Below are 22409 nucleotides of genomic sequence, written 5' to 3' on the forward strand. Positions count from 1 at the left end.
TTTGCTACCAACAGACTTTTTGGAGTTTACATAATTAAGAAAAAAGAAAAAAAGTAAGGTTTAGGGGGGAAAAAAAGCAAGTTATTTAAGAGAATAATTCAGGATATCCAAAGTTATTTGAAACACCACTCTTTCTAATATTTTGGTGCTTCTTACCTCTGAAGATTGATGCACTTGTCAGGCAGAGTTACTTAAGCACATAAAGTGTGTTAAATCTGAAGAAGTATGCTTTGAACTACATGTACCAAGCATTCTCCAGAACATCCACACCAATGTTAGTACTAGGTTATAGGTATTACTTTAACCAGGAACATGAAAAACAGTCTTCCTGCAATGATTTTCATGGTGGGCTTACTGTAAATGTTACCAAACCAGGAGAAAGCAGCTGCCTGTAGCTTTGATCAAGATTTTGTTTTACTTTTCCATGTAATTTTTTTTTTTTACTTCTCTTGTACCATCTCCTTTGGAATTCAAGGAGTTACTTGTAGGGAATGCTAAGATGGAAGGGTGTACAGTATAAAAATATGCTGGTTTGCAGAGCACAAAATGACATAAAATAAGAAGTTATAAAATCTAGTGGAAGCCAGAATGGTTGTAGCTGTGGAAGAAGCTTGGGGAATTTGTACTTCTTCATCAAAATACCAATTGGTTCTAAGTTAGAATAAAAGCAGATGCTTCAGAAAAGTTTCACAAGCTTTTTATTCACAAAAACCTCCACTTTCTTACTTGCTGCTGTTAAAGGAAAATTAAGGGCAAGTGTTAAATGTAGATAGTAAAAGGAAAGACGGGGAGTTTGCAGTCTGATTGTTAGCCACACAGATATGATACCTGGAGGGCCAGCTGATAAGTGAAGGTGTGTCCCCTTCCGAATCTTTCTGAAGAAACCATTCAGGTTTTGCTTTCCCTGCACTACTACAGAAAACAGAACTTCAGGTAATTTCTGAGACCTCAATACATGCTCCCATTATTTCTCCCAGTCTCCCTTCCCCACTGCTTTTTTTTTTTTTTTTTGATTACTCAGTTGCAGAGGACAGTTCTAGAAAACAAAAGCAATGTACACTAATCCAATTCAAAGGTAATAAACTGGGAAAGAAATTATTATATAATCCCACAAACATATACAAAGTATGCTAAGTGGTAAAGATTCTGCAGAGGTAACTTTGTGCACATTGTCCAAAAATTGAGAAGTGAAAGCAACTACACAACCTTATTTTTGCATTTTCCACTGTGGGTCAGTTTGTGTAAGGACATCTGTAAAAGCTAGAAAAATAATTCCTTTAATTTGTGATTTAAAGTGGTAGAGATTGCTGCAACCAAAACAAAGGAGCAGTATGAATTTAGTGAAGTGGAAAATTCATAATGCTGCATCATATTTCCAAAGAAATTCTCAGGAGCATCTGGAACCCCTCTGTCCTCTTGTAACCCTGTATCACAGAGCTTCAGAAATGCCCACCTGGTTAGCACAAACCAAAGACACTGTGTCACTGGGTGACTTGGCACAGGAAAAACTTAAGGAAAAAAGTGACTCCTAATTTAATCTTGCCTTGACTTTATTCTGTTCACATTTTGGAGTTGAAAGCATAAAAAGAAAGAAGAGCTTTTAAAAGCCCTGCAGCAGTGTAAGAAAGGCTGTTTGCTTCCTACATAAAGTTTCTCAAAACCTTTCCTAAAGCTCACCTTCACCTACAATCCCCCAGCAACAGTAGAACACATCAAGTACTTTTAACCTTGCAGGCACAGCCTGTCCTGCACATTAATGTTTACAAACTCACTTCCCAGAGGTGACAAGCATCCAGGATGCTTTCCATTGCTTATGAAAGAACTTTTCCATTGGAGAAGAGCCATTTGGGATAACACCCCCAAATTAAGATCCAGGTCATATACTTCAATTTTTCTTAGTTACTCGTTTATGAAAAATAGTTGAAAAAGGTTAAATCAAAAGGTTAAAACAACTGTTCTGGAGATAACAGTGTATTTGATGCAAGTAAGTTTAAATTTGAGAACTCACCTACTGTTGTCATTAAATCCAAATCTATCTTAGAACAGCAAACACCAACTGTTGAAACACCTTCTGTTTGTTCCAAATGTTTTTGAATCCTTAACAGAACTGACCAAAGAGGAGGCAAAACCTTTCCACAGAAGCTGACTAGAAGCAACTACCTGGAATTGTTTTGAAGCACAGGAACTTCCTTCTCTTTTAATGTGTACTTTGGCACAATTTTATAGTGGGCACGGCCCAAGCAGTAATTATTTGTACTTGATCATTCATCCTTTGAAGACTGCAATCAGAAGAACGTTTTGAATTTAATCAGCCATTTCAGGAGCCAAATGCAGGCAATGTCAAATGATACCTCCTCAGTGATGGGTAACTGGATTAATTATTAAATCTTAGTACTGAAGTCACAAAAGCTTTTCATATATATTCCAAAGTGAGCTGCATTTATTTTCCAATTTAAACTCGGGAAATTTAAATTTAACAAAACCGATTTTATGGCCTGTATATAATGTGGAACTGACTTCAGAACAGCAGTCACCTGAAAAACTGGAATTAGCCTTTTTTTTCTCTTGTGCAAATAGCTTTATAGGGACCACCGCAGAGCAACTTTAAATGGACTGCATGGACACAATGATTTTTTTACCACTCAGAATCAGGGACAAGAGTTTCAGAGAGGTTATTCTCACATCTCTGAATATTATACCAGGGAGTACACACTGGCACTGAAAGTGTCAGGGGTATTAAATAATGGGCTCTTGGCAATATGGCTTTAAAATACCAGCTACTGCCTACATGTATATCCAAACAAGAGACCAAATCCCATATTTAAGCTCTTGGCTGCTTTAAGTACTACACCACATCTTGGCGGGTGTAGATAGTTTCCTTCACAAGTTAGACAGCAATTAGGGGAAATTTGTTTTATGCAAATACTACTCAAGCCTCATCCAGAAAAAAATCTGAAATTAGAGATAATGCAGTCAGCAATTTGTATTATATTATTACTCACAGAATAGTTTGAGTTGGATGGGACCTTTAAAGGTTATTTAGTCCAATCTCTCTGCAATGAGCAGGGACACTTCAACTAGATGAGGTTGCTCAGAGTCCCATTCAACATCACTCTGAATGCTTCCAGGGATGAGGCATCTACCTTCTCTCTGAACAACCTGTGCCAGTGTTTTACCAGCCTTTTTGTAAGAAAATGTTTTCCTTATATCTAGCATCAATCTACCCCTCTTTTAGTGCAAAACCATTCCTCCTTGTCCTATCAGAAAAGAGGAATGCCCCTGTCAAAAAGTCTGTCCCAATCTTACAATCACCTCCTGCAGCACTGAAGGGCTGAAATCAGATCTCCCTGGAGCCTTTTCTTTTCCAAGCTGAACAACCCCAACTGTCTCAGCCTTTCCTCACAGGAAAGGTACCCCATTGCTCTGATTATTGTTGTGGCTCTCTTCTGGACTTGCTCCAACACTCCCATGTCTTTCCTGTGCTGAGGATTACAGATACAGTATTCCAGGGGGAATCTCATGAGAGTGGAGTAAAGGGGCAGAATCACCTCTCTCAACCTGCTGACCACGATCCTTTTGATGTGGCCCAGGACCCATTTATCTTTCTGGGCTGCAGGTGCACATTGCCAGCTCATGTCCAGCCCCTCATCCACCAGTTCCCCAAAGTTCTTGGCAGAGCTGCTCTCAATCTGTTCAACCCCAGACTGTTCTGGTACTACTGGGGCTTGCCCCAGCCCAGGTGCAGGACTTTGCACTTGGCCTTAGCAAAGCCCTCATGGGACTCTGATGAGCCCACTTCTCAAGCTTGTCCATATCCCTCTGGGTGATTATCCCATATTTCAGGAGTGTCAACCACACCACTTGTCTTGGTGTCATCTGCAAAACTGCTGAAGGTGCAGTCAACTCCCTTATGTCATTGAGGGAGACATTAAATATCCCTGGTCCCCACTGAGACCCTTAAGGGACACCACTTGTCACTGATGTCCATCAGGACTCTGAGCTGCTGACCACTACTCTGGATGCAGCTGTCCAAACAATTCCTCATCTACTGAACAATCTGTCCATAGCTCTTCAATTTAGAGCGAAGGATGCTGTGGGGGACTGTGTGCTCTTGCAGGAGCACAGGCAGAGACATCTGTAGCCTTTCCCTTGTCCCTTTATGTAGTCACTCAGCCACAGAAGGCCACTAGATGGGTCAGGCAGGACTTGCCTCGAAGAAGCTGTGCTGGCTGTCTCAAATCACCTCCCTGTCCTCCATGTCCCTTAGCATAGCCTCTGACTGGATCTGTTCCATGATCTTCTCAGGCAGAGAGGTGAGGCTGACAGGGCAGCAGTTTCCAGTATCCTCCTTTCTACCCTTTTTAGAGATGGGTGCAATGTTTCCCTTTTTCCAGTCACTTGGGACTTCACCTGACTGCTCAGATATCATGGAGATATATCAGCCAGTTCCCTCAAGACTCCAGGATAAATCTAATTGGGTCCTGTAGCCTTATTTTTGTTCAGTTTCCTCAGACAGTCAGGAACATGATTTTATTCTTAAAATGGAAGGGACTTTGCCTCCCCAGTCACCACCCTGCTGTCCACCCACTCATGAGGTGTGGAAAGTGAGGTTGCTATTGAAGGCTGAGGCAAAAAACTAGCTGAGCCTTCTCCTCATCCTCTGTTACCAGTTTTGCTTTGACCTTCCATATCCAGCTAACATACCTGTAGAAGTCCTTGCTATGCTTTGCATTCTTTGCCAAATTCAGTTCCAGCTTCACCTTGCCCCTCCTAACCTCATCTCTACACAACTGGGCAATGTCCCTATACTCTTCCCAAAACACCTGTCACTGCTCACTACTGTGCATTCACTTCTTTAATAATCCATGTTGGTGTCTTTCCTTTTTTTTCCTGATTTCTCACAACTGGGAACTGAAAAGCTCTTGTGCTGTATGGAAAGCATAAATGGTTGAGTTTATACCAGATACCTCAGTTTCTTAAAAGTAGTCAACACTGTTCAGCGTGCACATATGTATAAAATTAAGTTCTCATTTACATAATTTTTAGTTGCAACATTTTAAGTTAAGGTTTTACAGTTATTATTTTCTATCTATCCGCCCAGCAAGAAATTAAAGACTCACACTTAGAGAAAATCATACTTTAAAAAAATTCTTAGTCACACATTATTTTCAGTCAGCATAAGAATCTGACAGTATTTCTATACTACACTGAGAAATTGTAATGTAAAATTAGTGGAAACTATTTTTTTTTTCCTTCTGGAAGAATCTGGTTACCCTATTACCATAGTATATTTGTCAAGTCTACAGCAATTCAGCATAGAATTTTAACTCTCCCCTCTGCCCCTTCACACATATATATGCCTGATATTATCTAAAAAATTGTCTACCACAGTACAAAAGACTTTTACACTTTCACATCAGGAAAGCAAATCAACTATTATTTCAACTGACCCAAGACACTCTTCAGTTTTTAAGTTTGCAAACTGTTTTGTTTTGGCAGAAGCCATCATAAAGATAGTCAAATCTTCACTGAGAAGCAGCTTGCCTCTACTTAGAAGCTCCCAGCCAACAATTGCAACGTATAGAAGAAAGAAAGTTAAAGACTTGCTCTAATAGGTACCAAAAAACAAAACCCAAGGAGATTTAGAACCATAACTCCTTCAATTTCTAGTTTGTGTCCTCCCCACAAAGGGCCTAATTTCAGCAAAAATTCTATAAATATAAAGTGAAACCAAGGACATAGCTAATTAGAGAAATACATAGCCACTTCCTTGTATCAGACACACACTGTGATAAATAAACCAAACTAATCCATCCTGAGACATCCAAAGCAACTAAATATATTCTTCAAGGGTAATAAATACACTCTCACTAATACTGTAGACACTGATGCAGAAGCTGAGTAAGATAAAGGAATCTACAGCAAAAAAAAAAAAAAAAAATAGAAATCATACCTACCTTTGTCTGCTGTTACTGTGCAAGGGCTGGTCATTCTGCAAGTGGGTGGGTGAGGCTGCCCGCTTGGGTGAGGAGAGGGACTCTCGGGGGGTTTGCTTTGGTGGCATTGGCACTTCGTTATAGCAGGAAGAGTCTCGTCCAGAAAGGGAAAGGGAGGCAGAGCTATCCAAGGTTGCTGAAGGCTCAGAAGCCTGTCTAATGGCACTGTCATCTGCTTTTCTAACACCCTTTTCATTTGAGAGGTCATCTTTATCTTCACGGCTGGAGTACTCTTTGGAATCAGAAATCGCACTCTTTGATGACTTTGTCTCAGTCCTGGAAAAATAGAGGCTGCCATAGTCCTTGTTTTCATCATCTTGCCTTTCACTTTTCACTCCCTTTCTTTCCACGCTGTCAGGATCTTTCCTTGCCCGTATATATCTGGATGAGTAGTCAGAATCCAAATCAGACTCAAGGGCTAATCCATACTTCTCTGCCAGCTGGCGTCGCCTCTCTGCCTTGTACCTGGCTATTCTCTCTGCTTTTGACTCCAGTTCCTGGACATCCATATTTGCTGTACTGTACAAGGGCTCTTTCTTACTTCCTGTGGTTTCCGATCGGTATCTGGATGATCTGGGGTGTTTCTCTACAGAAGAATCTGAAGTTTCCTCCTCCTCATTTGATCTTCCTGTCAAAAGTACAACATATATGAACAAGTCCTTCCCAAAACTCCAGGTACCCCATCCACCCCTCAAACTGATTGAACTAAAAGCTTTCCATTTTCTTACAAATCAAAGTGACCGCACAGACACATTATATTTTTGCACTTTTGTCTCCAAAAGCACACACAAACAATTAAGAAATATGTATTAGGAATAATTCTTTAATAAGTAATAGTTCTCAATTCAAATAGTTTTTTTAAAGCAATAAACATTTTTTCAAGTAAGACAATTGGAGACTTAAAAGGCAAATTAAAAACCCCAAACAACCTGACAGAGCTCTTCTGTAGAAGAGCTTCTAGGCTGATAGTGTAGCAAACATGGAGTAATTCAGCATTGCAATATGGCCTGCCGTGTGCCACTCACCTAGGTGGGGGCTGTATGGGTCAGTTGCTCGCATATATCTTGGTGTGTCTTCCTCTAGCAAACGGTGTGTGACTGATCCTGGGCAGTTTTGCAGAAGAATAGGCTGTGTATCATTCTCAATTCCCTCTAAGCGCCTAGCTATTCTTTCCTTTCTGAAAAATATGGGAAAAATGTGAAAACAGGCATCTTGAAGATTGGAGGGCAGAGTTTCTACGAGGAGGTAACAAAACAAGCTGTGTGTTTTGTTTTATGGGCCAAACACTTTTTTCCTTTACCTTTTCATTTCCAATAAATCTCGGTTGTTTGGTTCAAAGAGTTTTCTTAATTCTGAAACTGAGACAACAAAACATTATGTAGCTTATAAAACAATAAGTTTCAGAAACTTGCTAAAATGTTTTAGAATAAGAAGGAACAGTCAAATAAAGTTCAATGGTTTGAAATAGCTTTTGGGAGGAAATGAGCATTTTCCTCTTGTTTTCCTAGTTTATTAAGGTTGTGCTGTCAGAAGTGCATTAGGCACATAGGTGTGACCATCAAGTACTCCTCTCCACATACTTCCAGGCTAATCCCAAATCTGCTATGTCCATCCTAGCAGTTTTCAAGATGTAGTGTATACTGGACAAGTTGTATTTTGATTAGCTAAAGTCAAACTTAAGTGCCCTAGTAACCCATTTCAAAACCAGGTATTATGGAAAGTCTGCTTGCCCTGCCTACTCAAAGGTCAGGGACTGACCATGTTTAAATAGAAGCAGTAAGGAAGAGGTCCCCTCCTCCTTACTTTCCTCCACACCCTTATATTGATCAAATCCCCAGAACACCAGTGACTCATTGCTGAAGTGAAAATTACCATGCACCATCATGGTACCTCTTGCATGGTTAATAACTTGCTACTTTGCTATAACTTTCCCTAGTAGTTTTAATTTTACATACTTCCCTTCTCTTCCCCTGAAGCCTTTGCTGGTGTGAAGTGCCAGCAGACAGCTGCCACAGTCCACAAAACTGCAGTGAACCAAGGGGAGGCACGATAGATGAAGTAATCCCTATATATACCCACATCTGTGCACGTGCAAACCACACTGCAGCAGTGAGTGCTACACAAATAAGTGCAGGGTGGCTTCTTACCACCAGGAAGAGAAACTGCCCAGGCTGTCGAGGGAAGCAGTGCACTGGGGTGGGGTGTGCCTAACACACAGACATGCACATCCACACATTGTGACCTTGGCAAACGTGGTGCTGAAAGCTGTGCGCCCCTATTCTTGAGCCAATGCACATCTGGGGCTCTAACCCTGTTGACCCAGGGATCAAAAGTTAAAGCAAGTGAAAGTCTATGCCTGCTAAACTGGCAGAGATTGCCATCAGAAACACCTGATGAGTCAGGAGTGTCTAGCTGACACTGTTCCACTGCAGAGGTAAACCTATCAGCTTATTTTTCTTGCTACCAGATCTCATTGCTCTAGATAATTGGAAGATAAATATTACTGAAACACCGCCCTTTTAAGGTCAGATGCACCTTTTCTGCCTTCCCTCTGCTGCAAGAACTTGACACGCATGGCTTGGTCAGGGTTCCAGCTGAGCTGACTCATGCAGGAAGTTTGCTGTACTCAATACCAGTCCTCACACCTCACAGATACATTGACTGTCACATCAACCTTACATGCTGAAAAGCCTGAAAGTAGAACTACAGATAAAATGTGCAGGATCATCAAGAATTAACACATTCTGATCCTGAACCAACCCCAAGGCAAAGATGAGCCTTTATGTTGTGTTTTCACAGACTTTTCTCTCAATGCATGAGCAGTTTCCACTGTTGCCCTGTGTACTCAAGCTGTGCTGGCAATGGAATCAGCCATTTGAAACCAGCCTTCATTTCAGATCCACACCAAAGGAAATGATTTCTCATAAAGACTTTGCTCTCACCTCCCCAAATCTACTGTTTCATTATGTTCCACCAGCTATTAGAGTTTTTCTGTTCTGTCTTTTCTGTTCCATCCGTTGGCTATATTCACACAACATTGTCAAAACAAAACCTGTAATTGTCTGTCTTCAGACAAGTCAAAGGCCTCTGGAACTCAGAGTTACTAAAATCACATTCCATCCACATCCTGATCCTTTTTTTTTCCCCTAGTCATCAATTTATACAGTCACCAAATCCATCATCAGAGAACAGGTCTTTTACAAGCTTTAGTAAATCTCTAAACACAGCTTCATTTATTAGTGAAAGTCTTCTCTCCCCCCACCCTAGGTTGTCCATATACAAGAAATGTGGAACATCCAAAGAACTCCTAAAGCATTAACTCAACACTCTCTTGCTACATGCTAGCTGAAGTTCCAGAGATTCTACTACCACTTTGCAGACCTAAAAAGAGCACAGGTCTCATGAAAAATGTCTCCCAACACCTCCCCAAACAACGTGGGACAAAAATAGCATGGGACTACTCCATGCTGCCTTACACTTTTTCCAAGGTTGAGATTACAGAAGTAATTTCAGCAAGGTTGGACACAACATCTGCAGAACCTTTTGGGGGAAAGCAGTTCCAGCAATACTCTTGTTTTGGTAAGGAGGGAAAAAGAAGCACAAAAAAAAAGCAAAACCAAAAGAAGATAAAATGAAGAAAATCTTCTAGCCTAGTGGTTTCTTTTTGATGAATAAAATATTTTACTTCAAAACATAAAAATCAGTTGGAGATATTTCACTCCCAAGGACACTGATTGGCCCTTGCAAATTTAGGTGACCACTTTCTCATATTTAGTTTACAATCTGAGTATGTTGGTGCCAGCTCCCATCTGTCCATGGGATGTTTTCCCATGTGACCATCACAAATAACACCATGGGAGCGCTAAAGAACAGCAACACTTCTACCTAAAAAGTAGCACAAAAATCTGATTCAGCACACAAGAAAACACTAAGAAGCTTAAAATAATTAATTTCACAGTAAAAGCTCCTTATCTAGATTACTTCATGGCAACACATTTGTAAGCACCATTGGTCAGTTAAGGGCAAGAGGAAGAACAGTCACAGCTCAGAAACAGCTCTGAACTTGAGGCTTTATTTTAGGATGTTGAGCAGGATGCTGTGGTGGGACACCCTCTGAGGTAAACTGTCAAGAGGCATCTTAATTATGGCAACTGTAGTCCTTCCAAACAAAATTTACTTTGGAATACCTTTATTTAGGAAAAACAGTATTGTTCTGTATGTTGATCCAGAATGAAAAAAAAAAGTATATTTGGAGGGCATCTTATGTTTTAAAACCTCCTTAAATTAAGGTGGAATATTTCTTATAGAAATATATATTCACAGAAATCTTTCCAAAACCTGCTGCAGAATATGAACATACTGAAAGCCCTTTTTGACAGAAGTTGCAGCCATGTGACAGCAGTCTTCTTTTTACAACACAGAAGCTGTAAAAACTCAATTAAGTCTTCCAAAAGTTCATAATAGAGGGGGAGCATGTACACTTGTGAAGTCTGGGTAGACATGGATCAAAAGGTTACCTGCCAGAGGATTAATTTCTCAGAGATGGTAAATAACCATTGCAACACAGGTACCACACATTTTCATTTTGAGGAAAATTTAACAGAATAGCAAAGCCTACCAGCCTCATTCCTACTTCTTCCTCTCCACAACTGGAAAGGTGATGGTCTTAAAACTAGACTGGAAAAGCATGTATCTTCTGTTTATGCCAGCAAACATGTATTGACATGTTCAATGCCCAACTGCAGGCCTCAGTTCAGTCTGTATCAGTTGAAAAGTAAACATATCCCTTCAATTTCTCAACATATGCAAACCTGGATCACAATTAGGCTCTAGAAAATAACCTGGATTTTCAAAAAGCCCTGGACTTTAAGTAGTCCCCTTGGAATGCAAACAAAAGCTCCCACTGCTGATTCTCAAGACCTGTACACACCAAATATGATGCCTTCATTATGAGACTATTTTTTTGAAAAATAGAAACATCCTGGAATAGAAATTAGTTCACTGTGAAGAAACTTACATATAAGGTTTCTCAAGTGAAGGCTCAGTTAAATTGCTGGCCACATGACTGTAAGGCTAAGGAATAATGAAGGACTATGGATTATTACTTTCTGGTGCTGTCAGAAGTCTGTATTGCATAAATGCACATCACTCTATTCCATCATTCTGCCAACAATGTTCCTTTCTGAACATCTGTAATGATCATATTTAAAAGCAAGCATGTCACTTATATAGCATTTAAATGCTATGCTGGAAGAAGTGTTCCTTTCCAGAGGAACTCTGCAACAAATGACATTAAAAGAGCAAGCCAGTTCCCTCATGTTGGAATTAGTGCATTTAGCCTTGTAGCTACTTTGAAAAGAGTAAATACCACCAGAACAAATACACACATAATTTTAATCCAAGTTCTGATGTCCATGACATCCTTGAATGAAAGGAACACCTTTGTGCCAGTTGCACATAGTTCCTTAGTTAAATGTCACCCTTTGGGGGTCAAGCACATTATAATTTTCTCTAAATAATTTAAGAGAATTAATTCTTGCCTCTACCTCAACTGTGTCAAATGATAAAGATGGAACTGCTGTTTTCTTTAGAAATTACTCACACTAAGAAATTTGGAAAATATAAAATATCCCCCAAACTAAACTCCATATGTACTGCAGGCCTTTTAACATGCAAGACAAAAATTCAAGTGCAGTCAATTGGTCATGCAAGCACAGTGAGTCCACCAACCACCAAAGGGCCTGGAAAGAGCTGTGACTTAACAAGTCAAGTTAATACTTTTGAACTCAGGATTAATCTATCTGTAAAAATAAACTCTGTGAAGTTTTGGATTTCAACTACTAGCCTATTGAAACAGGTAAACAAAGCTGAACTTTATGCAGCAGGGATGCAGGAAGGTCTCATAACAGAGCATTGTGGTTCATCCCCTGTTTCATCCTTCATGCACACTTCACAGGGAAAACTCATTTACAAAACATCTGTGCTTCAGTGATTTTAACTGTGCCTTGTACTTGCATAGATGAAACTTCACATGCTGTTAAATTACCACTTGTGTTCACAGCATGTCTCCCTCACCTACCTTTGGGAAGTACTGCTAAGAGATTAGCATCAATATCCTTTGTGCTGTTCGCAAGTTCTTCTTTATCTTCAAGGGAGAACTCCTTCTGAAAACTGAAAGCAACATCTGGTTTACAGAACTGTGGATGCCTCTGCTGCAAATCAAATAAACCCAAGACATAACCAATTTACTGCAAGATAGTCTAACAGAGATACCAAAGAAAATATTTTCCCTAAGAATGAGCTAAGAAATAACCCAAAGAAACTCAGAAAGCCAAACCTAACATAATTTGAAACTTGTTTGGAACTGACTGTGACACATTTTTGCATTAGACTACTGACTGCCTTCAAAATGCTCTGCTAAGCAAGTACATTTAACATAATCTATATTGAATGGTTCTTCATAAATATTAAAACATGTCATCAAAGGCAGTACTGCATGTACACTCCACCTAGAAACCTTCTGCATGACTACTCTGTTGCTGTTACTGCACTGTTCTCTGGATCTTACACAGTTTACAATATTCTAATAGTACCAGATAATTTAATTTTATACCATGTCTTTTCAAAACAGGAAAACTGCCAATTTAAATGAAACAAAATATTTCTTTAAATATGTTTATTAAATACGTAAATTTTAACTTTAAAATGTGGGTATCATAATGGTCTAAAGTAGATCCCAACTGTTTAGAGTGACTTTTTTGGAGGAAGTGCTCCTCCTTGTAAGCAAGATTCTTTTTCTCCAATCAATAAAAATAGAGAACAAATGATTGTATTCAGCCATTCTGACTATCCCAGCTGGGCATAAGAAAACTCATAATGGTCTTAAAGCCTTTAATAAACTGTGTAGACAGGTGTAACAGATATAAATCCTCACAATGATCCCAGGTTCTTCATTTTGTCACAGCAGTGGTGTGCTGTATGATTTAATGTCATTCTGATTACAAAAACTGCACAGTCTTACTGTTGGAAAATCCTTCCTGAGGACAGATTTTAAATGGCTGCTTTTTTTTTTCAAGGGTATGAATTTTGTACTCACTATTTCTAAGGAATAATTCTCCTTGAAAAGAGTTTTAACATATATTGACTAATATGTTTCATAAGTATTCCCATTTATAAATATATTGTTTATAAATAACATCTCTTTTAAAGATATTGAGGGGAGAATAAAACCCTTGAAATGACAATGAAGAAACTGGGCTGTGTCACAACCAGGCACCATGCCACCTGCTGCAAATTGTCTCCAACAACTGCACTTAGAGAAATTATTTCAGGTACTGCCAAGAAAAGCAATGTTAGCCACTACAGAAAATAACAAAAAGAAGATGGAGAGCTGCAATAAGCTGTCCATTAGAGAGAACTGTGTGTCCTTACACAGCAAACACATGGTAATTGAACTAAACAAAAATCCAAACACAATGAAAAAACAGCAGCCACAAGCAGATGGATCCATGTGTCATCTGAGACTGGGCAGAGACTCAGACAGTTAACTGGATGTTTTTCTATGCCTGACCCCACACTGCCAACACTTGCAATTCTTACTAGCCTCACAATATATTCTTTTCTTACAGACACACTCCTGGAGAACACTGGATGGAGAGATAGCCAGTTCCCATTTAAAAGCAGACTTTAGCTGAGGATGAGTTTGAAAAATGCAAATAATATTGGCCTAAGGCTATAAACCAAGCCGAAATTTATTTTGCCAAATCAACTTAATTACTTAGGACAAAAGTGCTGAAGGATCCAGCTCATTTGAATGAGCTTCAAAGTCATTCAGATTTTGAATACCTGGGCTTTATTTAGCAGTATCTCCACTTGCTTTCATAATGCCTATGACAATGCAGCACCTTAAGCTTCCCTCAACAAGGGGCTTTGTGCAGAAAAGCATTCACTGAACAGCAAAATCCTTGTTTAAATGAAATGTGTGTGAACACCCACCACTAGGCCTAATTCCCACATGAATTTTCAAGGGTAAAATCATGGAATCAGGACTGGCACTAGCCTGATGGTTCCATAAACAACCATATTATTGGATTGCTTGTAAACTAGTTACATTCCCCCTGCTCCTCCCCTCTAGGGAGCTCTAGTGACTTTGAAGGCAGAGCTCCTTTAAACCCTGTTTAAATGTCTGTCACTGGGTTTCCATCCATTTGTTCTTGTGCCAGTGTTGTCAGGTACCTTGCTTATTTTCTTAAAAGAGGTTATCTCCATGTACTCAGATTTCTCAGGACAGGCTCTCAGTCTCATTGATTATCTGTTACAATGTCCTCTACTTATTCCAGTCTTAAGTAATCTTTTTTTTATATGGTGACCAGAATTGGGTAGTCTTGATTCCAGACTTGGGTCTCAGCAGTATCTTATGAAAATATGATTTTTTTCATAGTGAAAGCATTATTATATACCTAGCTGAAGGCTGAGATCTACAACATTGCTTTTTTACATATACACTGTATTGGTTGCTCAATCCTGCATGAGAAACTAATATGCAAAGGCTTTTCTTTCATCAGTTGCAAGTGACAGAAAAATTTATCAGCCCCCAATGCACAACTGTGCACTTAGTATTATTACATTACATCCTTTTTCTATTACTCCTCAAGGTCATCCAGTTCTTCCTGTATGGGAGCTCCCTCCTCCTTTATACAGAGGGTGGCTTGCAGCCTTTGCTCACTCTGGCAGATTTCATTAAAATTCCTTAAATAGCCACAAACTTCCTAAGCTTAACCCTCACTGCACTAGACAGCATCACAGGTTATCTGCTTTCTGAAGTTCCCTTCACAGTTTCCCTTGTGCCCCCATTTTCCACTTCCCTCTGGACAGACTGTCAACCATTACTGTCTATTTTTTAAAGATTAACAATTATCAAAATTTTTAACAAAATCATACACTATTTTGTTCACAATGTAGGAGTTTTACCTCTTCAGACACTTTTGTTTTGCTCTCTCTTGCTAAGCTGCAGGTGGAATTGCTTATTTTAAATGTTTGCACATGAGAAAACCCAAATGTTTTAATCCAATGCATTATTACATTGCTTTCCCATGCACAGAGGATTCAGAGACAGCACGGCTCTGAAGATGACAGAGTCAAGCCAAACAATTGAGTATTTATAGACACATACATCAAATTAGTTCTAAAAATGAAACTAGGCATATTTAGGACATGTCACAGTGTTCAATAAGAACATTCATTAGGAATCTAAATTGAGTTGGAATGATGTTAAGGCAATTTCAAATTAAAAAAATTAGAGGAGGCTACTCATCACTATTTATAAGTGTTTTAAAAAACAAACTCATAAGTAATTCCTTAAAAAAAAAAAATCCCTTTTTACTCAAAGGGATCTTTCCAGACCTATCCCTGCTTTATTAGTTTCTCTGCTGGAGGAGCAGTCACAGCATCAATTCAGTTGCTTAAGCAGATTCAGATAGTCAGACTTGGATTGCCAAATCTATTGAACCTTCAAACTCATCCAAAACCCTCTTCTAGAAATGCCACAACTACATCTAGTCATGCTGTAAATTTAGGGTAAGATTCTGAGCAGCAGCACTATGAATTTTTGCACTTAACAGCTAGGCTATGCACATTTATTATTAAAATAATTAGGGAATACATGGGTTTCTCTAAAAAATAAAAAGTTAACCAGACATTTGAAAGAATTCTTTCTTGAATCCCTGATAAATCTGGATATTGAAAGGGGAACTTATTGTCTGTTTCTTGCTTGAAATACAGCTTTTGATCATGATTGCATTCAGGAAATGCAATCAACAGCATGAGGTTCCACCAGTTTGTTTCACACAGGATTTGTGTGTGGCTTGGCCTCAGGTCCCCAACAAACTCGTTATACTCTCCATTGTTCAGGAATTCAGATGATTCCTGTTAAAACACAGGCAACAACATTTCACAATCTCAATAGTTTGTCTTTAAAAACAATGTGCAATGCAGGATTAGTGGAGTACTTGACAGTCTCAGTAGTTATACTGTTCTGGCACCTTCCAGAGTAAGTGTGAGCTGCATGCTGTACATCAGGGATTCCAGGCTGAAACCTTCATCTGCTGCTGCAGCAGCAGCATATGGTTTCTAAATAGCTGTCCCACTAACCTAGTTACATCCTTAAAAGCAACCAGAAGTTTGATCCAAATGCCACTGGTAACACTGACCTGCCATCCCAATTAAAGCTATGGCATATACTGAGATTTTATGATTGAAGTACAAAACCCACTTGTACCCATGCCAGCCAGGTGCTGCTGTTCACTTCTCTTTCTCTGCCTCCAGGAGAACTTCCTTCCCTGGACTCTGCTGTAAAATGTCCATTTTACGGTCATGTCCTTCTCTCCTGCTTTCATAGCACAGTGTGTCTTGTACACCATTCCCTCCATCCCTCTGCAGGACCTTAGAAACAACATGGCAGGGAACCAGGTGTGCTCCAGGTGTGTGCACTGGCTGAAAAGAAGCTCACAAAGATGAGCCTGTGCACTTGTGGCAGGTGGGTTCCTGTGCAGCTGAGCCAATGGAACAGCTGGTTCCTGGGGCAAGGGTCCATCCCCAGCTCCTGACCTCCTCTCTGTGCCATTTGGATGAGTCCAGCAAGCACAAATGTGGACACCCAAGGCAGCTTGGATGGGAAGAGAGAGGGAATGTGACCTGCCATCTTGCTTAACTGTAAATTGTATTCCCCTTACTCAGCCTTGTGCAAGTGTGCCCTAAGGACACAGACCACAGCCACAGCCCTGCATGGAAGCAACAGCACCAGCCCACTCATCTCTGCAGTGTTCCCTTCTTCTCTCCCCCCAGACTGCTCCCTGCAGGATGTATAATTAATTTACCCACTTCAGCCACCTGATTTACAGACACGTAAGTGTTCCAGGCTAGTTCACACTGGATGTCTGTACTCTGCCCATGCCATGCAAGGAAAAATGGGCATTAAAATGAGCATTGCAATGGCAGGAAGCTCAGTGCACAGTGGGACTTTCCCTTTAGTAATGTCAGCTAGAAAATTTAACATTACTGTAGAGGCAGTTGGTGTTTTCAATGCTTGATCAGAGCATCTGCTCTGTACAAAAGCTTGGTCCTGTGAGAGGACCAATAATCACTTTTCCTGACAAAGGATAAATGTAGATTCAAGCAATGAAAGTTACTGCAACCAGCCATCTTCACTGGGCTAGAAAAACTCAACCTTACCTTAACGCTCTCTTCCTTAGGAGCAGTCGTGAAGGCTTAAATCTGATTGAGTTTCCTTTGGCAAAATCTGTGAAATAGAAAAAAAAATCACATCAATTTAAAGATCCTGTAATAAATGGGGAACTTCTGGTACTCTGGGTTATAGTTTCCAATCATAACCTTTTTTCCCCTGCAAAAGACTGTGCAGAGGCCTTCTCTCTATGCAAAGGAGCACCTGCTGGCATGTCCAAGATGGTGAAAAACCAAAGCTTTGTAAAAATGAGTACAGACAGTAGATACATCAAAAGCATCAACATTTTATGGAACTGCCATGTTCTATTCCTAATATTTGTGGTTTAGCAGTACAGCCTGAGGTGGTCATTTAAAATCACTGTTTCCCAGCTTCTAACATGGGCAATGGGCATGTTTATGAAGCACTCTGCAAATGAGAAATGCTGCAAGCAGCAAGAGCCTTTTTGGCTGCAGCCTGGCAATACTATTAAAGCTGCATATTCACTGCAGAAGCCAAGAGATGTCCAGCTGAGGATCTGTTGCAATAGTATTACACCATCCATGGCAGAAATATTTCTGAAGATTGCCTACTGTTTGGAAGCTCCCTTTTTTTTCTGAATAGCCTTACAACATGCATTTCACAGAGAAACTCATGTTTACACTGAGAGCAAAACTGCAGCCTTATGTTAAAAAGCATGTATTACAAAGCCTCTGGGTTCCCAAAACTGTGTGAACCATAACAAGCAATGGGCAATCTCCCCACCCTCTCCTAGATTAAACTTTTTAATTTCTGCAATCAAGTGCATCACCAGAGGGTCTAAATGATGACCAGTGGAAGGAGGGAACCTCCTCTCCCTCCATTCAGTGAGGATGCAACCAAGACACCCCAGAGCTCTGCCAGCCAGGGAGCAGGTCCTGGTCTGGGACTGCTGTGCAAAACCACATGGAGCTACTGACAACTCACTCCCAATGACAAATTGCCTTCCATCTCCATCTGTATTAAATCTACTACCCGAGATCCTACATTAATAAACAGTTGGTAACTGACACAGCAATCATTTTATTTTTCAAAACCAGACCCAGACTTCAGAACACAGTCCAGACTTTAGAACAATTCAGTTGCAGCTACACTCCTATTACCCTACCTCAGAGCTGAGATTTAACTATTTCAAGGAAAACCTAACTGCAAAAAAATATTTTTTTGCTTATGCACAGTATTTTAAGTCTGGGTAGAATGTCTCTTATTTTTGCAGAAAGGGTTTAATGAAACTTATTATAGCTGACAATATGGGTCTTAATTTAGAGAAGGTACATTTTGTCTAAGCATTTCAAAACTTCTTATCCTCTTCCATTTCCTTCTGCCACCCCTACAGGTATAAAGATTGAAAAAACTTCTAAAAAGCAACAGAAAAAGATGATTTTAACAACTTGATAAAGAAGCTAAAAATGTGCAAAAAGGCATTTTCTAGGCATCTGCTACAAGTCAGTGCAGATTTCAAGCAGCTTTGATAATAGCAGTCTTCAACTTTAATAGGCAACTTTTCCTGTTTTTGTTAACATTCATTTTCTCTTTCCATTAAGTGGAGAATAAAGCACATAGATTACACAAAAACATCTTGTTAGATCAAAATAGAATATTATAAGAAAAACATTGTGAATGGTATATAAATCATTATATTTTACACTACAGCATTAAAAAGAATACTCTGAGCCATATGGATCCTCTAAAAAGGCGAGATTTACATTACTTTGAGAGGACTGTGCACTAACTTCCAAAGCCCAGCTCAGTATCAGCTTAGCTAATCAGAACCAGGCATATCTTAAATTTATAGCTGTTCCAACAGGATGCAACCCATCCTAGAATTATTGGCACTGGAACAGCTGTCCACCATGAAAACCACAAGCAGACCACAGAGAAATTCTGCCTAGCCCAGCCAAAACTGGGGAGGGAATATGAGAAGGGAAGAAAGGAGCCTGCACTGCTTCCCAGGGAGCAGGGAGGGAGAAGGGCTGCTAGGAGGGGCACACCAGCCACTTTGGCTCTTGCACCCCTTAAACACATTCAGCAACCTTCATACACACCACATCTTTAATGCCTCAAAATAATCTTAAAACTCTACTGTGTTTCACAGGGGTGAGTCCCGATCTTCCCCCACATCCCAAACACAGAAAAACTTAGCAGACAATAAAATTCCATTACAGAGTTTTGATATTTTATGTATTTCCTCCTGTTCAGATTAAACACCATGTGGGGGGGATTAAAGTCCAATAAAACTTACTTACCACAATATGGAAGTCTTAAATACAAACACAGGAGGAAAAGTAAACAACTCTGCCTCAAAAGACAATAAATATGCCCACAAAAGAAACATCAGTTTAGCAGAGTCTTATTCAATGGTTAATTTAAAGATAAAAAAACCCACCCTCACTGTACTCTATAGACAGAAAAAAAAAATATTTACAACAGCATTTTGTTCTGCTTTTCACTGAAGAATTCTAAACATGTTCATAATCATATTATAGCAATTTAAAATATTTTTATTCAAAATTAAGAGAATCTTTACTGAAGTGTAAATCAGACTTGCTCACAAGTTTAACCATTTGTTCAGTCGAGTTCCCTCTCCCTTAGGCACAAACTACCCGATAAAACTACTATCCATAATTTAATATGCAGGAAATTTAAAATGAACAATCTAAAAAGAAAAAGTAGCTATAACCTTCCAGCATTACTCAGTATATTTAAAGGCCCTAAGTCGGTGGCATGCTAAGCTAATTAAAAGATCCATCTAATCGGATCTTTCAAAAGTGTCCTTTAGGAAATAACAAAATAGCCTGGGTGACTAACTGCATACTGATTGCTAAAGTACCTAATGCAGCTGCAGGAGAGCCAGTCAAACAACATTTACACATGCAGACATACATATGAGAGATTAACACACAAAAACTGCATTTTCTTTTATCTGCTTGGAACTCTTACCTTGCTCCTCAGAGTATTTAACATTTCCCAAATAGCTGGAGATCCAAGGATTTCTGAACATGGTTGCACAAACAAAGGATTCGGCAAAGAGGAACTACAATAGCAGCTAATTCTGAAGCAGGCACAGCCCTTAGGCCTGTCTTAGCAATACCGTGTAGAGATTTTTCATAGCACAGGACTGGAGCTGTCAGGCTCTGCGTCCCAGGGAGTACAGTAAATGCATAGCAATAGGCTGCAAGCCGGAGCAGCTCAAGCCAGTAATCAGATTACGAACAGAAATTAGGCACATGAATGCTAAAACAGATTGGGCAGTGGTGATTGGGAGATTTATAATATTACCACTTCAAAGATCCAGCCAAATTGCACACTATATTCCTGCAAAACGAATGCAGAACCCCTGAATCTTCATATTCAGAAATCAAACAAACAAAAAAACCCCCAACAACAACAGAAAAAATGTCGAGAAGAGGAATAATTCCTTCATATCTCTAATCACGATAAACTGCAGTGCTTATTTAAGAAAAACAGTATCCAGGCTGCCAAAAAATGGACTCTGACAATCATAGCATTATGCTTAAATGTTTTGCCTAACTATTAGTTGGAACATTTAAAACAGACAAGATTTATGGATAACATATGAGCAAAATTACTGGTGGGGGTAGGGATTTAAGAACAGACACCACAGCTCCAAATATTTTAATTCGAGACAGAAGGTAAAAAATTGCACTAAAGTACAGTCTAGCTACCTTTTTTTTTATTAAACAGATTTGATGGATTTTGGATTGAAGAGTTGGAACCCTTTTAGCTAATTTTGAAAGTCTGGAAATATTTGTTTGCAATGGTGCAATAACCCTGGCTTAGGAGCTCACACTGAACTACCTGATGGTCTAACACAGACACAAAGAAGCATTAAATATGTGATTGAAACAGGTCCATGCACTTAACCCCATCCAAACAAATAGGGAACTCTATCAGCTTCCCTCCAACAGACCTCTTCCCTTCCAAAAGATTTTAGCTGCTATCAGTATCAGGCTGAGAGAGATAAGGTGGTTCAGCATGGAAGAGGTTCCAAGGAGACCTTAGAGCACCTTGCAGTGCCTACAGGTGGCTACAAGAGAGCAGGAAAGGAGCTTTACAAGGACCTGTAGATAGGCCAAGGTGCAATGGCTTTAAGCTGAAGAGGGGTAGGTTTGGATATTAGGAAGAAATTCTTTATTGTGGGGGTGGTGAGGCCTCTGGAACAGGTTGTCCAGAGAAGCTGTGAATTGCCCCATCCCTGGAAGTGTTGAAGGCCATGCTGGATGGGCCTTTGAGCAACCTGGGCTGGTGAAAAGTGTCCCTGGCAGGGGGGCTGGAATGAGATGATCTTTAAGATCCCTTCCATTCCAAACCATTCTATGATTCTATATGTAGAAAACTCTCCACAGGACTGGGGTTGTCAGGACCATGAAAAGGCAGACTAGAAACACAAGGCTGAAGTTCTTGACTATTCTTACCTGTTTTTGTGATGCCTGGTAGAACAGACCCCTGATCTATGCTGGGAACTTAAATGTACGGACAAGATATGAACAATGATGCTGTGAAAAACTGCAAAACCACAAGTGAAAAACCTACTCTATCAAAAACCTATTAATGGCTGTTGGCTCATCATGAAGTTGTATTTAGCTTCTCTAGGTCATCAAAACACTGTTCTTCATGCTAACAAGTTATTGCAATGGATAGAAGAACATGCATTCCATCTTGTCCAATGCACCTGATATTTGTTTTAATATATTTATTTTTAAAAACATAAATCGTGTTGGAGTCAACCTAATCAAAGCACCTTTTCTTAGCTGATCTTTCAACAGTCCAGAACTCCCTGGAACAAGAGTCACCCAACACAAGGAATATTGAAGCCTCTGACTCATCAAGTAACCCTCTCTGTTCAGAAATATTTGATGGTACATACCATGTTTCTTTCCTTTGCTGTAACCTTGCCAATTACATGTTTAATTGTAACCACTCCCAGCACTACCAACAGAACACAAACCAACACTGCTGTGCACTCCTGACCAGCTGTGAAGGCCTCCATGTACTTGAGCCTAATATATACAAAAAATGCAAGCTGTTGGCACTAGTCCAAACCTGCAATTAACATGAAAATCTGGTGCTTTATGGCCAAGGCATAAGTGCAGGTGTGCTAAAAGCACAAAAATAAGATGAGGCAGAACTTACTA

At 39.7% G+C, this 22409-nt stretch overlaps 1 protein-coding gene across 1 annotated transcript in view; it reads right to left on the bottom strand.

The window, feature by feature from the left end:
- Positions 1 to 22409, bottom strand: part of SVIL (supervillin) — a 100532-nt gene that overhangs the window by 46770 nt on the left and 31353 nt on the right. Inside the window, exons 2-6 of the mRNA XM_058039183.1 lie at positions 17226 to 17292; positions 12076 to 12167; positions 7297 to 7354; positions 7022 to 7173; positions 5958 to 6624 (exon numbers count right to left, since the gene is read on the bottom strand). Coding sequence (XP_057895166.1) covers positions 5958 to 6624; positions 7022 to 7173; positions 7297 to 7354; positions 12076 to 12167; positions 17226 to 17292 — 1036 coding nt within the window. The remainder of the gene's footprint in view (positions 1 to 5957; positions 6625 to 7021; positions 7174 to 7296; positions 7355 to 12075; positions 12168 to 17225; positions 17293 to 22409) is intronic.

The sequence above is a fragment of the Melospiza georgiana genome, chromosome 1, assembly GCF_028018845.1.
Source record: "Melospiza georgiana isolate bMelGeo1 chromosome 1, bMelGeo1.pri, whole genome shotgun sequence".
Taxonomy (NCBI): Eukaryota; Metazoa; Chordata; class Aves; order Passeriformes; family Passerellidae; genus Melospiza; species Melospiza georgiana.